This window comes from Anas acuta, chromosome 4 (genome assembly GCF_963932015.1).
Source record: "Anas acuta chromosome 4, bAnaAcu1.1, whole genome shotgun sequence".
NCBI lineage: Eukaryota > Metazoa > Chordata > Aves > Anseriformes > Anatidae > Anas > Anas acuta.
Window position 1 is genome coordinate 55747469 of NC_088982.1, and position 22766 is coordinate 55770234.

The 22766-nt window shown below is 39.9% G+C and overlaps 1 protein-coding gene across 7 annotated transcripts in view; it reads left to right on the top strand.

Moving 5' to 3' along the window:
* WWC2 (WW and C2 domain containing 2) overlaps positions 1–22766 on the top strand; it is a 100246-nt gene that overhangs the window by 67593 nt on the left and 9887 nt on the right. For 5 of the 7 annotated variants that reach the window (XR_011096282.1, XM_068681301.1, XM_068681299.1 and 2 more), the window contains 11 exons: positions 3032–3121; positions 4849–5462; positions 8746–8869; positions 11428–11508; positions 11592–11678; positions 13529–13724; positions 15429–15593; positions 16338–16456; positions 17285–17477; positions 19402–19566; positions 21903–21995. Coding sequence is in view for 6 of the 7 variants with exons in the window: in XM_068681301.1 (XP_068537402.1) it covers positions 3032–3121; positions 4849–5462; positions 8746–8869; positions 11428–11508; positions 11592–11678; positions 13529–13724; positions 15429–15593; positions 16338–16456; positions 17285–17477; positions 19402–19566; positions 21903–21995 (1927 nt within the window). In the remaining variant the exon portion in view is untranslated. The remainder of the gene's footprint in view (positions 1–3031; positions 3122–4848; positions 5463–8745; positions 8870–11427; positions 11509–11591; positions 11679–13528; positions 13725–15428; positions 15594–16337; positions 16457–17284; positions 17478–19401; positions 19567–21902; positions 21996–22766) is intronic. The other 2 variants (XM_068681302.1, XM_068681300.1) reach the window with 1 other exon arrangement.

The following is a 22766-nucleotide window of genomic DNA, read 5'->3' on the forward strand; positions in this document are numbered from 1 at the left end:
ACAGGTAGTTATTATATCTTAAGATTCTTTTTCCTATATTTTCTTCAAGTTATTCTGCTTTGATTTTTATTCTGCAGCTGAAAATGTGGAATAGTCTTCTGCGGTTATTGTATGATTTCACGTCATACTCTGCTGGTTGAGGCAGTATTTATGGTGTTTTCTGGCTGGCTTTTGTGCCATTCCAGTGAAGCTCCAGTGAATCTACCTGCAGCTCTTCATCATATTAAAACTGTCTCCCTCTTGATGACTTCAGAGCAAGTTGGTTCTTTCACACCAAGCTAATTTGGAGATTGTTTCTGGTGTGTCTGCTATGAATTTAAAGAAAATTTTGGTTTTTTGTAGAGGAATTCAGATGATGAAACTTTTCCTGAATCTATAAAAAGGTTACAGTTAATTGTGTCAGATCAAACATCATCATTTTATTCCTTAGAGATGAGGAAGATTCTGTTCTCCATTTTCGGTGGAGGAGCCGCACCACCTTCAAAGCACAGCACTGTCATTGCATTACTATTTTCTTTCATAAAGTTTCATGAATATGTTAGGTTTCCAGTCTTTCACTGATACTGATAATAAAGCAACAGTATAAGAAGCTGTGGATTGTGTCAGGAGCGTGATATGACAAGTTGTTTTTCCTTTTGTAAGTTTTTATTTTTTATTTTATTTTATTTTTTTAAGGGGAAGAATAAACAGAAAACTTGCTCTGACTTACAAACATTGCCAGTGTAGCCCTAGGTTATTTTGGAGAAGAGTGCTGAAACTGCCACTAGTAGATGTACTTGGAGTCAGTTTACAGAAGCAGGGTATAAATCGTAACATATCAGCTTCAAAAAAGCAGACAGGGCTTAGTCTAGCTGCCCGAAGAAGCCTTCCAGCAACTGCTCAGAAATAGCTGCATTGTGGAACTGCTGAGAACTGTGTGCTGCTTTATTGCCTCTGCATTTGTGTTAGGGAGAGACTCCATTACTTCTGGAGTCCTTGGCAGAATCTCGGTAATCACAGGCCTTTAGATGGATGCATGTTAATCTCCATGATTGTGCTGCTGCCTGTAGTACTGCCCCCCCAGTCTTGTGTCTCGCAAACAGACGTGTCCACATAAATTTCCACTGAAAGGTGAAGTGTGTACGTGTTAACGTTTTAATGTTTTTGTTTGCTCGTTAAAGATTTTAGGCCTCTGTCATCAGTGTTACCGTCTATGATCAAAACGGGAGAAAGGTGTCTGAAATCACTCCTGCGATGAGCATTAGATGAATTCAGATCGGAGGGTTGCAAGGGGAGTTTCCCCTGCTGATGGTTAGGGTGTTTACATGGTCTGTGGCATGTTAAAGATCCTGTCAATGCTATAAAATAGGTTTCAAAGTATGGAACTAGGCTTGATGTAGGAAGGAAAAAATAGCTTGAATCTCAGTTAGTTGTGGGATAATGAATTTATTTATTGAAAAGTCACAAAAGAGTTAACGAAGAGTGCTGTTGCTTGAGAAAAGCGGGATAGATTGTGCTTTAAAGGAAGGCAGAAGGCACTATATAGTTAAAAGTGCTGGGAGGGAATGTCTGATACCCTAGTTGAGCTTAATTCTCGGTTGGGAAACCTGTGTGCACGAGCAGGGAATGAAATACTGCGTTATGCTTTTACCAGCACCAGCAGGTATTGGCAGAGGAAGGCGTTACCGCGGTGTAGGAGCACACGCAGTGTGCGCAGTGAAGTGGAAGTTCACACCCTGGCTGACCTCGGGGTAACTTCTTCACCTTTGCATAACCCAGATTCGCTCGCTGAATGAGCATGGGTGTAAGCAAGTGCTTTTCATGCTTTGTTGAATCGAGGACTTAATGCCTTTTAACTGGTATCTTGCACTGGGGGAGCGAGTTCTGGGAACTCTGGAGTATTTCCTTCAGTTTGCATAAGAAAGCAATGGTTGATTTTTGGTTTTGTTCTTTGAAGTGTTTCTCTGCAGTTGAATTTTAATTTACACGTCTTTGAGATGCCAGAAAGGCCAGAGGAAAGGTTTCTGAGAATGGACCTGAAACCTTTTTAGAGTAATTTTTGTTGTCCCTCAGATTAGTTGCTTAAGAACTTGTTACATGTATCAGTTGACTGAACAGGGGCTAGAGGAGAATACACTAATCCACAACTACAGGAGGGTTTTAGCTGAAACCACTGAGGGAAAGCAATTTATTTGGTGTTGCAAATGGAGTGATAAAAGGGAGTTATAAAAGGAAAAGCCACTGTAAAGGTTATTGAATCCTTTCTGTTAGCAGCCAGCCGAAAGGAGTGGGAGAACTCTACCGTTTGGAGCTGTAGAGCTAGGCTGGATGGCAGTGCAGGAGGAAATAATCCTGCTTTGTAATAAAGGTGAGCCTCGATAATGAGCATTACAACACTGTGTTGCTCAGATGTGGTGAAAAAACAGTTGGGAATGTAGATATTTTTACCAAGGACTCCGAAATGGGATCCGCCATCTCAGAACCTTACGTTTGGATCTGGCCTATTTATTGTGCTTTGTCTATAGGAAGACTCTGAGATCAAAGGGAGAGCTTTAATTTTAAACTCCCTGCAGCGCTACCCCAAGTTCTTGCATTGTCAGCGTCAGTACTGGTATCGGTGTTCTTTTGCTGTTTGTGGTGCTGTTGTTGTCTTCCCCTGGAAGTATACTACGTGAGGAGCCAAGCTGTAGCGTGGCTTTTTAAGACAGTATTAGTGCAGATCTTATTTTCCTGTAGTTGTAGCTGTTTTCCCAGTGTTTGTGTGTCAGTCCTTGTTTCACTTGGTGCAGTATGAACGTACCAACGTGCTGCTTGCTTGCACGCTTAGCAGGCTCGTTGCAGTGCTTAGTATTCTGCAGTCAAAGTCACTCTGCTGAAGTGGTTGGAGTTTAATGATAGGATTGAGAGCTAGTGCAGCCACTTGGATTTTAGTAGTCAGCAACCAGATGAAAACGAGGGATGTTCATTTTGTTTCTGTCTTACCTGTGAGGTATTTTAGCCTTGTGACTATGCAGTAATGCTTTCCTCTACTTACGTGTACCTCTGTTTCCAGGTTGAAACTGGAGGAGAGAAGAAAAGAGTTGGTACAGAAACTTGAAGAAACTACAAAACTGACTACTTATTTGCATTCGCAGCTTAGGAGGTGAGGCTGTACTGCAGAATGTAAAACCTGGCTTCAGCAACAGGCTGGCGGACTTGGTTGTCTAAACTTCAGTCTTGGATTTTTCTCTTAGCTGGAGGCTGAACAAAATTTGTTTAATATTTAAGTAAGAAAATGCAAGTATAATAGCTTCAAGCATTTTGCCTCTGTGTGAACCTGGTGTACCTTCATATTTTTAGTAAATATTCAAGACCGGATTAAATGGATTTATTTTTGCATTGCTTCTATAATTAAACAGAGATACATTTTCTTGCTCCAGTGTAAATAAATAAACAAATTGTGAATTCCCTAATTGGTCAGATCACCAAAATGCTGTCACTGAGGAGAAAAAAATTGTTCCTCAGGTATCTGTGTAAAATGAGAAGTGCAGCCTTTGATCTGCATAATGACCAGAGAGGCTCAGTGCATACATGTGTACGTGTAAATACTTGTGTGAATAGTTGGTTCTGATTTCATTCTTCAACACTGACTTGTGCTTTCTGTAGACAGAGAAGTGCCCTCTGCAGGATATATTTTCCTCAGTCATTGTTTCAAAATATGACTGTGGGTTCATGAAATTCATAGTGATAAAAAAGTAGTAATCAGTTACAGCAATTGTGAACTCAAACTCAGTGCTCTGATGGGAATTCTCATATTTAACAGCTCATGTATGGTCCTAAGGAAGAGTTTCTCCCATTTCTGGACTGCACCCTGGGCTACCAAACCATGTGTCCATTATGTTTATTTACGAATTCCTGAATTTGGTCAAACTCCATTATGTATCCCAGTGGGATACACCAGTCAAACAGCTGCATTAACGTTTGGGTACTGCTTTAAAAATACAAATGGGTTTTTAAGAGGAAAAATGTTTTAAAGCATTTTTTAAAGGTCCCCTCACAATAAGCCATACCATCCTATTTTGGGGGTCTAAGATGGCTTAGCAATTTCAAACATCTCAGCCAGATCCTGTAAATTGATTGGTGATCAGTTAGAGAAAGAGTCTTCTAGACTTCTAAAAATCCACCACCCCACCCTTTTTTACTGTAGCTTATGATCTTGTTTCTTTAAAGGGGGTTGCCTTGAATTATTTTTCCTGCTGTTTTTTCCCCATCAGAGTCCTCCTGAGCCAAGGCAGTGGCACGCAGTTTCTCTGGCTTGGCAGGGCTCCTTATCTTCGCTTATTAAGAGGAAAAGATTGCATGTTACAGCCTGTGCCAAGCTTATGTATTTCCTGTGCGTGCGGAGTGTCTTACAGACATGTAGTTCTGCTGTGAGTCCTCTGCTTCTGAAAGCTGCCATTTCTCCCATGTGCTTCGGCAGAGAGCAGGCTGCATATATTTCTCTGGAGGTGGCAGCAGTCTTCTGCTGTCACAAGCTCTTTCTTTTGCTGTGACATTGACCCCCATGAGCACCCACACCAGGGTCATTTGAGGGAGCAGAGCAGCTGAGAAAGCTGCTGTCACTGCCAGACCAGTTTGTCAAACCCACAGCCTTCTCCGGAAGAAAAGGGCCTTGGGAACAGGCCATAAAGCTGTTTAAAGTGCCCTGGTGGTGTGCAGGTTGGGCACACTGAGCTAAACCACGTATGATCGCATAAAAAAATGCCCTGAGCAGCATTCAGTGTAAGAAATTGTTACGGTGCAGCTCCCAGTCAGTCTTATCTCTGCTTCTACTGTTTCTGCTGGTTCTGTTTAGTAACATCAGTGTATGTTTTTGTTCTTTCTTTGCAGCCTCTCAGCTAGCACGTTGTCTGTGTCTTCAGGGAGCAGTTTGGGATCACTGGCATCCAGCCGGGGGTCTCTGAACACGTCAAGTAGAGGGTCGCTAAACTCACTCAGCTCCACGGATCTCTACTATAACCCAGGCGATCAGATAACAGACTTGGACTATCAGTATAAGCTTGACTTCATATTGCAGGAAAAAAGTGGTTACATTCCTTCGGGGCCTATCACTACTATTCATGAAAATGAAGTGGTCAGCTCCCATGGGAGACTGGGTTACAGTGACTCTCCTTCAGCTGCAGACCACCCCAAACTGACTGAGCCTCCCAAATCTGTGACATCGCTGTCTTCCAGGTCCTCGCTCTCCTCCTTGTCCCCCCCGGGCTCCCCCTTGGTTTTAGAAGCTGCATTTTCTGTATCGGCTCAAAATTCCCCTCTGCATCACCTCGCTACAGACTTTGAAGACTGTGACCTTTCAGGTGATTTTGCAGGCATTAGTCTCTGTGAGAACCAAATGTTATTGGACTCTGAAGCCAGAGCAGGATCTCAGATTCCTACAGACGATAAAGATCTTAATGAAAACATTAGGCAGCCTTTGCCTTCTCTACATGAAGGAAGTTCAGGTAATTAAAAAAAATGTAATGTCAAATGTATACGTAACGTGAACATTTCGTACTAACAGATGACTTTTGAATAGAGATATCTCCTGTAGCTGAGGAGTAGCTTGAACATACATTTGTCATTGTGGGCAGTAGTTTAAAAGGACACTACATAACTTCTAGCTTCAGGTGCAGAGAGCTGTGATCACCCCAATTCCATCTACATTTGTTCAGCAGCTGTCTCAGAAGGGAAATTCATGTGTTACAGACTTTATAGCCTGAAAAGTAATAGAAAAAATGAAAGCTGGATCTTGAAGACAAGGAGGCAAGGTGTCCTTATGTATTGACAGAATGTGTGGGGATAGGTCAAAAATACCTTGTGCTATTTGTTGGTAACTTGAAATCAGACGCTGTTTCTCACTGAAGGGTAAGTTACAAGCTGGCACCCTCAGTAAAAGAGATTTCTGGACTTAGAGTTTGAATTTTTGTGTGTATTTGAACCTGCCGTCACCAAAAGATCTGCAGTTCATTTTGGATGTGAGCTGAGGGACAGGACAAGTTACCATGTGCCATAGTGATACTCTCTGCCCATTTTTAACATGGATTTCATAGCTTTCAGCTTTTTTCCACCTGCGAGTTAGAACAGAGCACCTAAGCTAGTCTAGGTTCTCCCTACAGTCTGTGGGTAAGTTCCAAAAGGATGAGTCGTCCGATCCCAAAACTTGCTTCCCTGTAAGGAAGATGGATGAATTATCCTGTGAGTTATTGAAGTATCCTTGGTAACCGGGTAATGTTAACTTTGAGATGGCAGAATTAGGTGTAATGAATTCTGCTCCTACTCTGTAGTAAAGGCAGTGCAACCCAGGGTTCTCACATTGTCACAGCCTTTGGCAGAGTCAGAACTTCAAAAATCCTAGCTGCCAGGACTCAAAGGCTTGTCCTTAGAGCGCTGACTTTGCTGCCAGTTGTTGAGGTTGACAGTATGTTGTGCTTTCTCTGCACGTTTACTTATTGACTTTTCCTAGTGTCATGCAGCGGATCCATTTTGCCAATGAAGAACTAAAGGAGCCAGATTTCCTCTAGCACTGAGCAAGAAAAAAAAAAAAAAAACAACATGAAATGTATCTCATCAGCACACGATATTCCCAGTTCTGCATTTTTGGGGCTGAGCTAACAGTGAAGTATCTAACAGAGAAGTTTGGGTGTCTTAGAATTAAACTATAGCCTAGCTAGAGAGTGCATTGTCCAGAGATGTTACCAAGTTTGAACTCTTGTGACTGGAATTTGCCAGTTTGCCAAAAAAAAAAAAAGTACCAGGACATAAAGATAGACACATTTTAACGAGAAAATTATTATTTTTTAAAAATATCAAGGAATTGTAACATCTTTTGGTTCATTAGCTTAGTTAAGTGCAATATCGGAGAGGGAGAGGAAGTGTCATTTTGTCCTTTGTCCTTTCAATATAATGTAACACAGTAGTTATTTTGTTTTAGAGCTATCTTACAGAACATGGAACAAATAGTTAATTTCCCTGCGCGTATTTCAGCAGCATATCCTTTCCAAACTACCAACTTTCTGTCTGTCTTTGCAATCTGGCAGCAATCCATCTGGTCTGAAAGCTGAATTTAAGACTGTTTGGAATTTAGGAACACAGGGCTGTGAGGAATCATTTTTTTGGAAAAATAATGATTTAAAGAAATACATTTTTCAAAGGCATTATGTGGTTGTCTTTTTGAGGACCTGTAATTCTGGGTAATGTCAGGGTATCTTTTAAGTCTATAGACAGTTACAATTTTAAAGTATAAGCTCATCCTGGTATTCATCACTGATACTTTCTTAAATAGGGTCAAATATATTATTTTAAAATCTGCATTAAGATTGCCAAAATGAGTACTCAGATTTTGAAAAGCCAGAAATGAATTAATTAAGCTTCCTATACTACAAGTTTCCACAGTAAAATGGGCCTCGTGGTGAGGCTTCAATACATTAGAAGTGAGGTATGGAGCTGGGGTAGGTTCAGTGCTCCTACTCTAATTTCCCTCTTGGAGCTGCTGCAGTGGTGAATGGGAAGGTTTACAGCAAACTCAGCTTGAGACATAAAACCTGCACAGAAAATTTCAGCCTGATAGTACAAGTTTTACAAGACGACGAGTCTGAATATTACAGAATCTGAATTTGGGGGTAGACTAACAGCGGAAGACGGTATAGGTAGTATTTTCATGTCGTAAGCTCCCGTGGCTATTTAGATGCAGTGCTCACCACCTTCTGTCTGTCCCTGACTTCTCTCCACAGGTGAACCATACACACATTTGCCCCTCTGTACATGTCCCTGCTGTCAGAAACCAAGTTGGAATATCATGTAGTTCTTCCACAGTCAGTCTCTGTCATTGTCAAAGTCAATTCAGGCTGCTGTGGTAATTCCTAAGGGTAATCAATAAATCATGTCATCACCTTCACCCCTCGTGGGGGGGGGGAAGGGAAAGAGCACTTCATCATCAAGGAAAAAGCATTCCTACTGCCATAAATAAAAGCACAAATGCAGCAATCAATCATCTAATCTGAAGCCTTAAATTTTAAACATCTTAACAAGATGTAAAGTCATGATTCAGGTGGGGACGATAATGCATGCCAACATCCTCACCCCTCGGCAGATAAAAGTACTGCACAGGCCCTCCCTCACCATACCACACTGCAGAGCGTGGCTTTCACTGAGTGCTGCTGCCTCGCTCTGTGAGACTAGCAGATGAGTAGGAGCTGAAGATTAAAGGTGAGCAGTAGCTGATAGTAAAGACTTCATAAAATAAAATAAAAAATTGATGATAGTAAACTAGAGGGTGTTTTTCATTTCTAGTTGCTAAATTGCTGGGAAGAGGGCTTCTGTCTGACTTGTGAATATTTAATAAACAGTCGGCACTCAGTCACTTTGCATGTAGCTGAAGTGTTACAACAGTGCAGAATGTGAACATGGCAAATGCAGGTTCAAAGATCAGGATAATGGGAGTTAATAATGAAGATAATGAAGGATAATAACTAGCTCAACTGATACAGGTGATGATAGAAGCATGTATCTTTGGAAAGGAATAATAGTTGTACATTTTGAAGTTCATCAGTTTGGAAATATCCCCTAGACAGAATATGTGGTAAGAGTAATACAGTCTCAGAATGTTTAATGATGTGGAACAAAACCAGTCTGTGATACTCAGTTGAGGGTCACTGCTTTCAACTTGACAGCTTTCTAAGCTATGCACTTCTCTTTTCCTGACTATTAATCTCTTCGACTAATTTTCCTTCTTCTTTCTTTTCTTAGGTGTTGACTTACCAAGAAGAGCAGCTGGTCACCTGCTTGCGGAGAAAACAGCTTGTGTATCTGCTGCCGTGTCTGATGAGTCTGTAGCTGGAGATAGTGGTGTATATGAAGCTTCTGTGAAACAGTAGGTTTGAGAAATAATGCAAGGCTTTCCACCCAAAATTACACATTTCCATAAGCAGTTATGTAGTATCAGCGTAAGGAGTTTAGACATTCCGTGCAGGTTCTGCCATGTGGCTATATTGACACTGCTCAGAGCAACTTTTGTTACTTATTGTTTTATCTGAATTTTATGACTGCAAAGCATTTTGCTTGAATATTTGCTTTGTTAAAAAGTGAGGATTGGAAAGATGAGAAGATCCCTAGCTGAAACTTATATAAAAATATATAAATGTATAAAAATAATCCAGGCTAGGGTTTAATATTCACATTGCACTGTGGTGGACAGCATACAAGAAGAAAAGTATTTGCTGCCGTTGCTTTTTGACAAGACATGACTTCCATGGGATTCTTCACACTTGTTTCTGTGGTATTTTCACTCTTCTAGCAGCAAGAAGAATAAACTTTAGGCTGGATAACAGAAGACTGTTACGAACTGTGAGAGAAACTAAAATCTTTATTTTCTATCTCAGTGTTGGCAAGTTCTTGACATTAAGAATTTTTTGTCCTTTGAGTATTCTGAGGGGTATTTTTGCAGGATGCTTACAAAGATGTAGATGCATGTCTTCTGTTGCCAGTCTAAAGCCTTTTTATTAGGACAGATAAAGGTGCATTATGGTATCATAAACAGGCTTTATTGGCCTCTGGTAAAGGTATTTCTACTTGTGCAGTCTTCCATAAATTAAAAGGTAACAAAAATGGATTTCACTAAATAGAAAAGCACAAATAAAAAAAGGATTTGTCATGAAGTATTACAGTGGCCATTCCATCTCAGCGTAGATCATGGACCCACCCTGAATTCTGAATCCTAGTATCAGTTTGCTCCCTATGTTCAGTTAGACCTAAAGCATTTTCTTACGCTGAAGTAAACTTCTATGTATAAAAAGGACAGCACTACTTTCAGAAAGCATTTCCTTGCTGTATGGGTGATGGAGCTCTGGAATAGGTTGCCCAGAGAGGTAGCAGAGTTCTTCCTTTGAAGTGGTAGTGGAGACTTGCTTCCTTCTTTGAAGATCTTGGAGATCTTCAAAGCTGCCTGGATATGGTCCTGGGCTGTCTGCTGTAGGTGTCCCTGCTTGAGCAGGGGGATTGGACCAGATGACCTCGAGGGCCCTTCCAGCCTCAACCACTCAGAAAATTCAGCCTCCACTTTACTAAGTGACTGTGATTGTTTGGTTTAATTCACTAGCCATTCCATTATTGTCTTTCCACTTTCAGTTCTGAGCCACTGTGATCAGATCACTTCTGCTCTGGTTATAAGCACAATGGATAGAAATGAACAACCATTAGACTAAAAGCCATGGATGTTCTGTGAAGCTCTTTAGCTGTCCTCTCCAGTGACTGGAGGGATAGCTGGAAAACAGACAAAATTCCTGTCTTCTCCCTGGGGTTATTCAGGAAGAGACCTGCTATTACTCAGGAAGAGAGAAGAGGGGACGGTTGCATCCCCTAAGCCTGTACACAAAAGCAAACTCTTGCCGTTTCTGCAAGCCAAGATTTACAGATACTAAGTTTTCTGTGATAGCTCTAGGTCTCAGCATTCTTAATTCTTACTGAGTAGGAAGTAGTGAAGAGGTAGTAACTGCCTCTGTGTGGTTCGCTTATGTTTAGTAGAAGTATCTTTATGAGCACTCCGTATGGAATAACTTAAAATTTCTTGGTGTGCTCCTGAAGTACAGTGGTTTCCACTATATAGACCAGTCCTTTGTGTTGAGTAATTTAAGGCAGGGGAGGAAATAAATACACCCTATCATATTAGCCAGCTGCTAGGAAACGAATAGGAAAGGGAAACCTCTAGATGTAGAGTCTTAAAATAACGCTTGGTAACATAAGGGATATCTGCATCATTCTCCACATTTCCTATTTTGAGCACCATTTATTGATCCCAACAGTCTGTTTTTAAAGATCATTGAAACACATTAATAACACGTCCTCATTCAAACCTCACAGAAAATTACTGTATTTTGCTTGTTTATTTGTTTTTGCCACACTGATTCTCTGTAATTCCATTCTGTACTGGAGTTGCTCTTCAGCTGCAAGGACTGAGTCCTTTTGGTTCTTTGACTGGCTTTGAAAACAGGCTCAGAAGAAAGATCTTTCTTGTTTGCACAGAAACCTCTTCATTATAGAGTTCCTCTTAAATGTTCTCTGAAGCCGTATTTCGTATACAGCATACATGCTTATCAGAAACCTTACTTTCCAATTTTGTGTCCAGGGGGATAAAGTATTAAACGTGTATAAAAAGTCATCAGTTTTTCCCTTGCCTATTAGTCTGGCTTGCTTCAGCAATCATTAAAAGGCCTTTACAGCTCATTACTGGAGTTGTCAAAACATCCAGTCACCAACTATCTTAAAACAGGAGTTGCTATTGTGTAGGCCGTGAAATTCTCATTTGGACTGCGTGCTGCAATTAAATCAGCCTGTTTAGGAGAATATATATATGTTCTGTGCATGCGTACCTCAATTATTGCTGAATCTAAGTACAATTTTCCTAATGATTGAGTATTTGCTTGTTTGCCCTAGACCAAACGAAACCGAGGACACTGTATATAGTGAAGATGATGCAACAACTCTTGAGGCTGCCCAGGTACAGATAGGACTCAGGTGAGTGAGCAGCAAAGGGAGTATTTCTCTTCCTATGTAAATGCAAACAATGAGCTTTCCTCACTTTGTCCTTTCTTTAACAGATATGACCACAGCAATTCAAGTTTTGTGATAATCATAGGCCAGCTTAGAAATCTTCCAGCGTTTTCTGTCCCCCTTGGCTCTAAAGTGTAAGTCAAACAATCGCTGAGTAGTAGTGTTGAAATATGAGAGTATAATAATACATTGTGTACATTTTCCAAAGGAATTGATTGATTTACTGCTTAACAACACTAAAATATGTATAAAACATTTCTAACCATAGTAGTACTTGGCTTTTACAGATTCTATCAATGCTGCAGGAAAAAGAAGTTACCAGAAAACTTGCACATTAAAGTGGAATACTTAATATTAGTGTCAAGGGCATTTATGTTCACCTGGGAAGATAGAGGTTTGTCACAGCAAAATCTGAGGCATTGATTGACATTTAAACTTTTTTTTTTTAATTAAAATGAAAGTAAGCACTCACACTAAACAAAACTGGTGAGCACTTCATCTTTTATTTGTCTGTTTACCCATCATTCTGGCCTGATGCCAGTAAATTGGCTAACAAATATTAAAAGAATGCTCCAGTGAACCATCTTTTAAACACAATTTTAATATACTCTATCTACTATTCCTACTTCTTTTCTAAACGTTTCCTAATTGTATTTCTTAATCTACTAAAATGGCTACTTCCAGTAGACCATACAAATTGCTCAGCTACACTTAAGTGAATACCACAGCAGCATTACTGAAATTACATTACACTGCCACTTAACTTTGGGATTGGTTTGTCAAAAGGCTGTACGCCTGCTCTCCAGGCTATACTTGATAACCAAACAACTTAGATCTCCCTCTTTATCCCAAAAAGCTGAACATAATCGGGGAATAAAAGATATACCTAAATTCAGAATGTAAAATCAAACTTCTCCCAGACCTAATTTTTTCTGTTTCATTTCATATAAAACTAAATTTTTAATAATACTAACAGTATGTACAAAATCACTACCAAAAGATACAGTAATACTGCTGTAACTCTGGGGAGAATAATTTATTTTTTTCTCAGTTTTTTGCAGAACACTTTTCCTTGACCCACTTTTTCTTCTTGCTTTAGCTAGCTTCGTTGTATTCTGTTCTACAGTGAGTATCAATAATATTTAAAGCCAATACCAGAAATAGGTTAGTGCGTAGGCACAGAGAAGATGCAAAACAATTACTGGTTCTCTATTTGTGTGTATGAGGTGCTGTGCACTAGGTAAATAACATCGACAAATTGCATTAGGAATGTCTTCACTCCATCAAATCACTATTAAAGTGAGACTTTCAAGTTAGGTGTTAACTACCTTTATTCACACAGTATCCATCCGTATTTGTTAAATAAATAGAATGCCTAACAATTTCAAGATATTTCCTGAACTGAAGTTCAAGCTTTCAGGCCACATTCTCCTAGGTCTCACTTCATGTCTTACGAATTAGTCTTAAGCAGCTATGACCCTAACTATTTTCTTCCACATTTTTTTTAGTTTTCTGTTTTCTTTGAAGTTTTTGTATCGTTTGCGTTTTTAAAAGATTAAAGGACATGTTGCTGCTTTTCAGTGCTGCTCCCACTGTTCTAAGACTTCAGTTTTTACCTCTACATTTATTTTTTTTTTGGTAACTAACATTAACATCAGTTTTCCTCCCATCTGTGACATGGTCTTCACTGTTCCCAGTACTACACCAGAGGATAAATTTGGATAGGAACAGAAATAGCTACCTCTTCTGCTACTACCATCCCAGATGCAGACATTCCTCTTGGGGAAATGCTTGTGGAAAGCATGGGGTGGGGGAGTAGTTTTTTGGCCCCTTCTCTCTTTTTCACCTATTTGATTCCACCTCTGATTTGTTGCTGTTTCATTTTCTTGCTGTGCAGTCCTTTAGACGATTGGGGTCAACTTCTATCACACATCACCAGCAAGTGCTAGTTTAAATACAGGTAAAGGTTTTGTTTTGTTTCCGGCAGGTACATTAGAGTAGCAGTACTTCCATCCTCAGCCGATACCAGCTGTCTGTTCCGCACAAAAGTCCATCCGGCCATGGAGACCATTTTATTCAACGAGCTATTCAGAGTGGCCATTTCCCAAGTAACACTGCTCCAGAAGACGCTGAGAATAGACGTGTGTTCCGTCAGTAGAAGTCGTCGGGAGGAGTGCTTGGTATGCAGGTTTACTGCTGGCTTTTTTTGGCATGCATTTGTTTATTGTGTCTCCTCTAATTTTTGAGGGTCAGGGCCACTGAAATTTCACAGTACTTGCTTCAGATTTTTTTTCCTTTTCATGCTTATTGATTTAATACTTAAAATACTGCCTTTCTCTGAAACTCCAGATACACAATCTAAGCCTGGATGGATGTTTTAGGAGGTGTTTTGATAAATCTAACACTGCATTACCTTAAGCCTTTAGCTATAGACAGGTACTGCAGCTTTGCAGTTTTAGATATTAAGAAATCACATCTTTAATGCAACATTAACACTAGATTGTAAAAAGCTGAATGAGAGCCACAATACGTCCAAATAAATCATTGTGAACCCTCCTTACCAAACCTTGTCACAAACAAAATTAAGATAAATAAAGTTTTGCACATTGTCATAGGTTATATTAAGTCCACTTTTTTAGTCTTTGTGATCTGTAGAAATAATAATAAGGCATAACATTCACAGACCAGCCTATTTCAAACCAGCTTTCTTGTATTCTGTCGTTAATTGTTGTCATTGCCTAATCAGTGATGCTTCATTTACTTTCAGATTGCTTTTGCACTTTCTGGTGCAAATCAGCCTACTTTTTCACCACAAGTCTGACTTAGTAGCACAGTGAGATTTTCAGTTAAAATACCCTGAAGAGATGCTGGAATTCTGTAAAGGTTCATGAGACCAGATTACTGAGAATGGCCTCTCACTTTCAAAAATGCAGAAGTTAACTTACTTCCTGGGGGATGTGTTGGCCTTTCTCAGTGTGTTAGCAGACTGAACTCATCAGCTTGACTGATGTGAAGAAAACCAAGAGGTTTCCCCTCAGGTGGAGGAACAGTCAAAGACCAAAAATGCAACAGAATGGAGGATTCAAAGGTGAAGGGAAAAAAATATAAATATATATATATATATATATAAAACAACAAACCAAAAGACATAAGGGCTAATCACAGGATCAAATGAAAGACTTTGGAATATGACCCCCAGCAGAAAGCCCTGGGCAACATGACCAGAGTCTTGGCAAGAGCTATGTACTCAGCCCAGTAGCTGTGAGGATGATTTGCTTTGCCAAAGAACGAAGGGTTGTAATCTCCAAGGCACAGCCCCAAACCAAGTATTTTATAATTTCCCAGAGTGCCAACTCAGTGGATGTTAGTGCTTGTCCAAATGAAAGGGTTTCTTAATCTCCTTTATATAGAGTCTTTTCATCTGCTTCCTCACTGGTTAGAGCAAACAAGGTCATCCATTATTGTTTGCTGTATTGATGATTTTTGTGGTGAAACAACTGAAAAAATTGACTAAAACTTACTGCTCCGTGAGTTGACGCTGCAGGTTTCACTGACACAGTTTTCCATTATTGAATGCTATAGAAAGCAGGCGTGTGATATGTTGATAGAGAGGGATTTGTGTGCGTGCATGTGTGGAGAAATTCCATATACTGAAACAAATGGACAGCAGAATGGACAGTTTGGGCCTTCCCATGTATTTCTCTTTATTTTGTTTAATTAGCAAGGGAGGGAAATAGAAAAAATGTACAGTTAAAAAGAAAATTAAGATCCATGTCAAATTTGTGCTGCCTAATTTACCTGATAAATTCTGTAAATTTATTTTCAGCTGTCTCACAGGAAAATGACAGATTTAAACTTCTTTCTTTCCCTTTATTTTTGTGCAGGCTGGAACTCATATCAGTCTGGCAGATTTATCGTTTTCTGATGAGACTTGTACTCTGTGGTACAACCTTTTGCCTTGCAAGCAAATTCCTGGCAAAAAAAACAAGGAACAGAATGAAGAATCCATGTTTCTGTTAAGCAAGCAGTCTTCAGACTCACTGGACTTGGTGAGTGATGTGTTGGCTATTACTGTAATAACAAGGAAAAAAGCCAGAGACTCTACTTGTCATAGCACTATGATTTTGTGCATATTAATTGTCCTCCCCCAAGACCTAGTCATGCAGTTTTGTTCATATTGACTTTTTGTGTGAGTGGGTCTTATATGGTGTTACAAGCTTGTTGCTAAATGTGGCTAGGGATGAGGCTTCGTAGTGGATTACAGAACTGCACTCCAGTTCACAACACTTGAGCTGTTTCTTCTTGAAAATAATCTTAACAAAGCTTTTATTAACATTACCATTGGCTTTCATATGCATGTATTAAAAATTGCTATTCATTATTTGAATTTGTATGCTTAAAAAAAGCCATTTACGCAAAACACTTGCCAATTTTTCTAGTTAAATAAGCTTTTCTGCTTCAATGCCTCCTTAAGAGAACTACATTTAAAAATGTGACTCTAAAGAGCAATGTGTTTTTTTTTTTTACCTAGTGATATTACAAGAAGAGAGACAAGGTGCTACAGGATGACAGAAATATATTTGATTCCATTATCATTTTACAAATAATCTATTTTTGTTTGAGATTTATTAGTTAATGTGCGATACGGTGACAATTCAAAACCCTTGTATTTGTGATCTAAGTCGCATTTTTGCTGGCACTAGGGTAATACAGCTCTTGTGAGTTGTGATTTTCTTTTTGCTTATGTTATATATCACTCCGTTCTGTTTTTCCCTCTCGTTCCTTGTAAGCAGGATGCTGTGTCAGCTCTGCTGGAGAGGACATCTGCTGAGCTGGAAGCAGTAGAACAAGAGCTGGCTGAAGATGAGGAGGAGGAGGATGAACAGGAGCAAAGGGGCTCTGAGGAAGACTGGTGAAGCCACTTTTTTCCCCATACTGTTCAGGCCTGAGTCTGCTCCTTCTCCCTTTCCATAGACAAATGGAAGAGCTGTACTTTCAGAGGAGATGGTGGGGAGGGGACTCTCATTCTCTTTTGTGGTCAATTCATTCACCTTCTTTTAGGTTTACAGCATCTTGGCTGCTCTGTTAACTCCCATTGCCAATGCCCCTCCATGCGCATCTTCCTGTGAACCCATTTAGGGTGTCTAAACCACTGGAGGTGTACTAAATGTGTCCTATTAAGTGTTAGTTGCATTAATAGGATTTGTGTAGGAAATGTGTCCTATTAAGTGTTAGTTGCATTAATAGGATTTGAAGGGAGACCTGCTGCCCAACAGAGTCAGCTTCCACTGATCATCTTCTTTTTGAAGAAGCTGTGAACTTTCCCCAGAAAGAAGCTTCTTGCTACATTGCTATGTTGAGTTGTGTTTCCATGCAATTTTTTGCATGGAAAAGCTACAGTGTAAAAATAAATACATCCTTTATTGCGGGGGGAAGTACTTGCTCATTGGTTTTGTGGCCAAAGTCCTTCAATGTTATCAGCACACAGCTACAGTATATAGCACAGTGCTATTGTAATGATCCTGAAGGTGATCTGTAGTCCAGCTTGCTGGGTTTTATTGGTGCATATAATGAAAAGTGCTTTCATGTGAACTTTTTGGAAACATTTCAGTGATACTCATTTTCCCTGTCAGGAAAACACGTGCATTATACATGGGTGAAGGCCTTCCAATACCTTTGTGCTGGATATGGTGGGCTTTATCAGTTCAAGAATAAACCTGGGCTACTTTTGTTTGTACAGGTTAGAAATGCTCGTAGAAGCATCTGATGAAATAGTTGACGAAGAGGAAGATGGCATTAAGCTGGCAGTAGAAGGCAGCTGTCCTGAAGACATGGGGTTATTTACTGATGCAGCAGAAACGGAGGAAGAGAAGGACAGAGAGAACGATGATGAGGGCCATGAAAGCCAGCAAGCTGCGGTAATACTAACACTGGTGAGTATCTTGGAATATGCATTCCTGTGGTATCTTGATATGTCTGAAGACCTGTTTCTGAGCAGTGAATCTAGAAATCTGTCACATCTGAGCATTCACAATTTGATGCGGCGTTTACTGTAGGACTTGTATGTACTTTTAATAAAACTGGTGTGGTCCCTTCTGAACCATACAGAAGGCATTTAACAGATATGCTACACAGAGCTTTTAAGTTAAAGACGATTAATTACAAATGTCAGTCTTCACCTTTTTTTGTTGCACAGAGAGAATATTTAAGGTACAGGTGCAGTTCAGTAGTTAAAATATTTCTGCATACCCATTTCATTATTGCCTATTTTCTTCTGATTTATCTGCTCTGTTTCGCTTCTAATAAACAGAGGGAGAAACAGAACAGGGATCAAGATCTTTAAACCAATGAGGGGATTTCATTATTTCTTCTCTTTATATCGGGGCATGAAATACAAAAGCTGCTTAGCAGAGCTAAGACTAATTTAACATAAAATTCCAAAATGTGCATTAAACTGTACTGTTGAACTACTCACACATTGCACATAGCAAATCCCATGTTCTTGTCAACTGTTTACCTAAAATTATACTCTACTATTTGGAGAGCACCTTTAGAAAACCTTTCATACAGATATGCTTGATGTGGTAGCACAAACTCTAGAAATAAAATTTTAAGAATGCTTTTTAGCACCTTACTGAAAATACTGGTGCATATATTAGACCTACAGATTCTGTAAAACAACAAGGTAAAAAGACAAGAGTGACAGCTTGATCCTTCAAGTTTTTGACAATACAAAAGTTTGACACCTCGGTGGACTTGCTTGAAACTGTAATTAACTTCCAATTAATGTGGAAAGATGCCAAATGAACTGAGGCTGTGGTACAAAAAGACTGACAGTCTTCTGGGTAGCAGACAAATATAGATCAGAGCTCTAACTCAGCAAGGGGAGACATCAAGGAGACCATCTGAAGGTTAGACACACACGTAAGTCTTTTGCTAAGCCAGGGCTAGACCTGGACAGTGAGTGAAAGACAGAGACCTGATTACAAACCAGCCACAGCACAGATGATCTTGTGCCAGAGCCTTTCAGGACCGCAGTTGTGCTATTTAGGCCCTTGTATTTATCACCTGCGCGTTCAAAACCATGAAGCTCATTAAATTACCTGAGTTGGAGAAAATGCCCCAACGCACATCAGTAATACCAAACGTGCCAGCTGCTGCAGTGCTCGTTGTAGCCCTGCTGTCAAGCTGATTGCTGTGTGTTAGCACAGACTGCGCCACCTATGGGGATGCTGCACCTGAGGCTCCCCATGACACGCTTGGGGTAACCATACTGGGCAGCAGCCCCTTCTGAGGGCCAGCAGCTAGAAATGTCTTCTGCCTGGGTTTCACAAGGCTGGCAAAGCTCTGTAGAAGCCCCGCTGCTGGGCCTTTGGGGCTGTGTGACTGTATGGAAGGGCCAGGGCAATGCAACTTTCCCAGCTGCTGCTTGCAGTGCACGAGCACCATCTCTGTCATGGCAGAACCTCATTTTTCTGCAAATGCCGAACAAAGCCAATATAAATACAAATGCAGAGTCATAACAACAATAATAATAATCTCTGCAAACGGCAAACCAAAACACTTGTTGTACCATGGCTGTATCAGACCATCTGCAGGGCAGCAAAGGCAGAAGCCTTGGTTCTGTTGGATACACAGGGTACCTTCAAAGACTCCCCCCAGTGCCTCTACACATTTGGGAGTTTTGCTTTTCTTTACTTGTCGTAGCTTCTCTGTTATGTGCAAGATGATTTTTGCCACTTGTCTTTTTCCATCCCGTGTAAGGTGACAAGAAGGCTTGTAAAATCTGAAGACATAGAAACTATGCAGTGGCATGTGTCTGGATACACTACTTATAAACCTCATTTCTTTTGATAGGTTGATAAAGAGACTAACACTGAGGAACCAGTTAATGAGAATGCAACAGTCCGACCCAAGGACAGGGCCAGCTGGAGCTCCAGACAGCGTCCCTTTGTCAGGAACAGCATGATAGTGCGCTCACAAACCTTCTCTCCAGGCGAGCGGAACCAATACATCTGTAGGGTAAGAGGAAAAACACTTGGAATGAAGAGCTATTAACTAAAGAGTCATTTAACTTCTTGGGAATGATGCATTAATGACAGTGAGTCATGTACCAATTTTCCCTGCAAGAGGCAGAGCCTGTGCTTTCTCTCAGTTTGTTCTTTCCCTAACTGACCTGATGTGTAGGAGAACTGCCTTCAGCAAAGTTTTGTGCTCTTGCAAAATTCCTTTACTAGGGCAAAAATAGATCCTATTGGAGAGAAGTAGCAAAGTCCTGTCCTGTGCTGGCTGTCTGCAAAAAGTGTTTTGCTGCACATGAGCAGCTACAGCTCTCACACAGCAAAATAATTTGTTAAAACAAAATAGAGTTCACTGTAAATTGCCATTACATTAACATATTTTAATAATATAACCATTTAACTGTAACAGTGTGGAAAGAGCTCAGTCATCAATTGTAAATATCACTTCGCATCTTAACTGGTTTTAAACCTGGGCAACCTGAATCCTGCTGTAATTACCTCTTTGAAGGATGTGTGAGCACAGCCTAGGGGCTAAGTTTTAAGCATGGCTTTAATGACAAAGTTATCCAGTCTCTATAACGGTAGTATGGGGGGGAAAAAAAAAAAAAGAATATTTAAATTATCAACACTATTGCTGCTAAGCTAACTGAGAAAATCATGTGTTTGAAGATTTAAAGCATGGACTACCAGCTCTATAGATTGTCATTTACAGATACCCTAGAAAAGGCAGATTATTTTGATATTCATTTTCTACAGGCTACTCACACAAGTGTGACTTTTTAAAATACTTGATGCTTTAAATCTTCTCCAGTTCAGTTAGAGGTGGTTGCATTTATCATTTGGAAATGGTAATGTTGGTTGCCTCTCTCTGATTCTCATTGGCCTAAAAAATCTATCGTCAGTATGTAAATATTTAAACGACTATTCATACATATGAATGAAAAGTAGTGGATAGTATTGTAACAATCTGTACATGACTTGGATAGATCATTGGCTGAATTCAGAACTTAGCCTTAATTTTAATTCATTTTAATTTAATACTGGCAACTGTCTATAGTGGCAAAAAAAAAGGAGAGGGACCATTAACTGTAGAGGTCCTCTATAGGAAGTGACACTAGGTGCTTTGATGGTTTAGTTAGTAAAAACCCATGAGTCTTCTGCATCCATAAAGTTCTGCACTTTTGTAGCTTAGAAACTTGCCACGTACCGTATAGTATGTCCTGGAAGCAAAGTAACCAAGAAAAAAAAACATGTTTGCACAAATCCATCTTTTGCAGCTTCAGAAATACTCATGGTCTGTTGCCTGGGCTCAAGAGTGGGCACTGTAGCTGCATCCAAGTCTGTGGATAGGGCTGAGCACTCATGTCTCCGCGGTCTTAAGAAAGTACCTGTTCTCATATGATGCTACAGCAAACAAACAAAACTATTTTTGAGGCCTAAAGGACAGACCCAAAGTCTGTTGGCACCTTTGAAAAATCTCCCTTGAAAAGTGCTTAAAGCGGTGGTCAGTGATGACCTCCACCTGTGTGTATCCAGGGGTGAGTTCCCAGCAGTATCTCCATGGTGAAAAGACAGACTTCTCTCTAGAGAAGTGTATTCATGTTGCAAAAGTAATTTATTTCTCACCCCAACTCCCAGTCGGTCCTGTATAAACATGCTTTAGGGCTCTGGCAAGTTGGTTATTGAAATGTTAGCAGAATGATTCTTTTTATCTTTCCTTTTCTGAGGAGGTGAAAATAAATATTTAGATAGATGCTTCTGTTTTCTTTGAAGATATATCACCACGCATGTTGATGCATCTAACAATCAGCCTGTGTTGATGTATGTGGGACTGATGCTATAACTAAGAAAAAAACTTCTGTTGTTCTGTGGTGGATATTTGAGAAGGAAAAAGTACTTCAGACTGAAGTTGTACACACACCTGTACTTTTTACAAATAGTAATACAAAACAAAAGGTGTATGTCTACAGAAATTTTCCTTCCCTGTGGTAAATTTGTTAAAGCCTGCCCCAAGTAAAAGAAATCCATAATAAATGAACTCTGTAGTATAGTCCGCAGTCATACAGAATACAGCCAGTGATTTGGTGGTACTTAATAGCCAGTTATCTTCCTTGATTCCTGAATAGTCTACTTACTGTTCAGTAAGATCAATGATTGTCATGGCATAGGAACAGAAATTTAGAGTAGATGCTCTAGTTATTTTTTCTTGTATTTTACATGTATAGTAAGAATGACCTACCTGTATGATCAACACTGAGACTTTTGGACTGTCTTCATCAATACAGATTTGTATGTGAAGATGCTTTATATCTCTGTTCATTATATACATTTTGACAGTTGAATCGAAGTGACAGCGACAGCTCAACACTAGCCAAAAAGTCTCTCTTTGTGAGAAACGCCACAGAAAGGAGGAGCCTAAGAGTTAAACGGGTGAGTGCCGCATTACCTGGGCGGTTTAAGGCAAAGAGTTTGGAGATGAGGAATAGCAAGTAACTTAAGCCATATGCTTTATTTCAAGTATTTAAGCAAAAGCGATGCAAGTTACCAGATGTAGACTCTATAGTTTCAGGTTGAGACCTCCCCACAATGGTCTTTATCCTTCACTATCCTCCACTGACAAAGCTTATGTTGCTCTAGTTGTGGCTGGAGCCAGCAGCAAGGTGCTGGCGCTCAGCATTGCAACATCTACTATTGGATTTTAACGTGTTACCGTCAAAGCAGTCTGAGTTAAAGAACCGTAGTGTTACAAAGAGACCCAAGGCAGCTTAAGCTGCACAAATGTGAACATCAGCAGCATGCATCTTGAGCAAATTTTGATGGAAATTTCAAGGATTCAGATATGCTTTCAAAGTTGATTTACTCTTCTCCAAGAGTGTATGAGGAACAAAGTGACTGAAGGAGAAGAGAGTAAGATTATTTTTATTTTACATAGAGTTCATTCTTATAAGTTATGAGGTACATTTTAATCTTGACTGCAACTAAAAATACGCTTCCCCAGAAGGGTTGTTACCAGGTAGCAGGATTACATTTGGCATAAGAAAGAAGTATAAAATAGCCTAGGACAGCTTGTACTGCCCAATTTATTCATGTGAAAATGCACAGTGAAAGGATAGTAAATAAATGTGAAATATACTAAAAAAGTACCTGTTTACAGAGTTCTTAACATCATTTGCTTGGGCCTTGAAAAAGCAACTGTTGAGT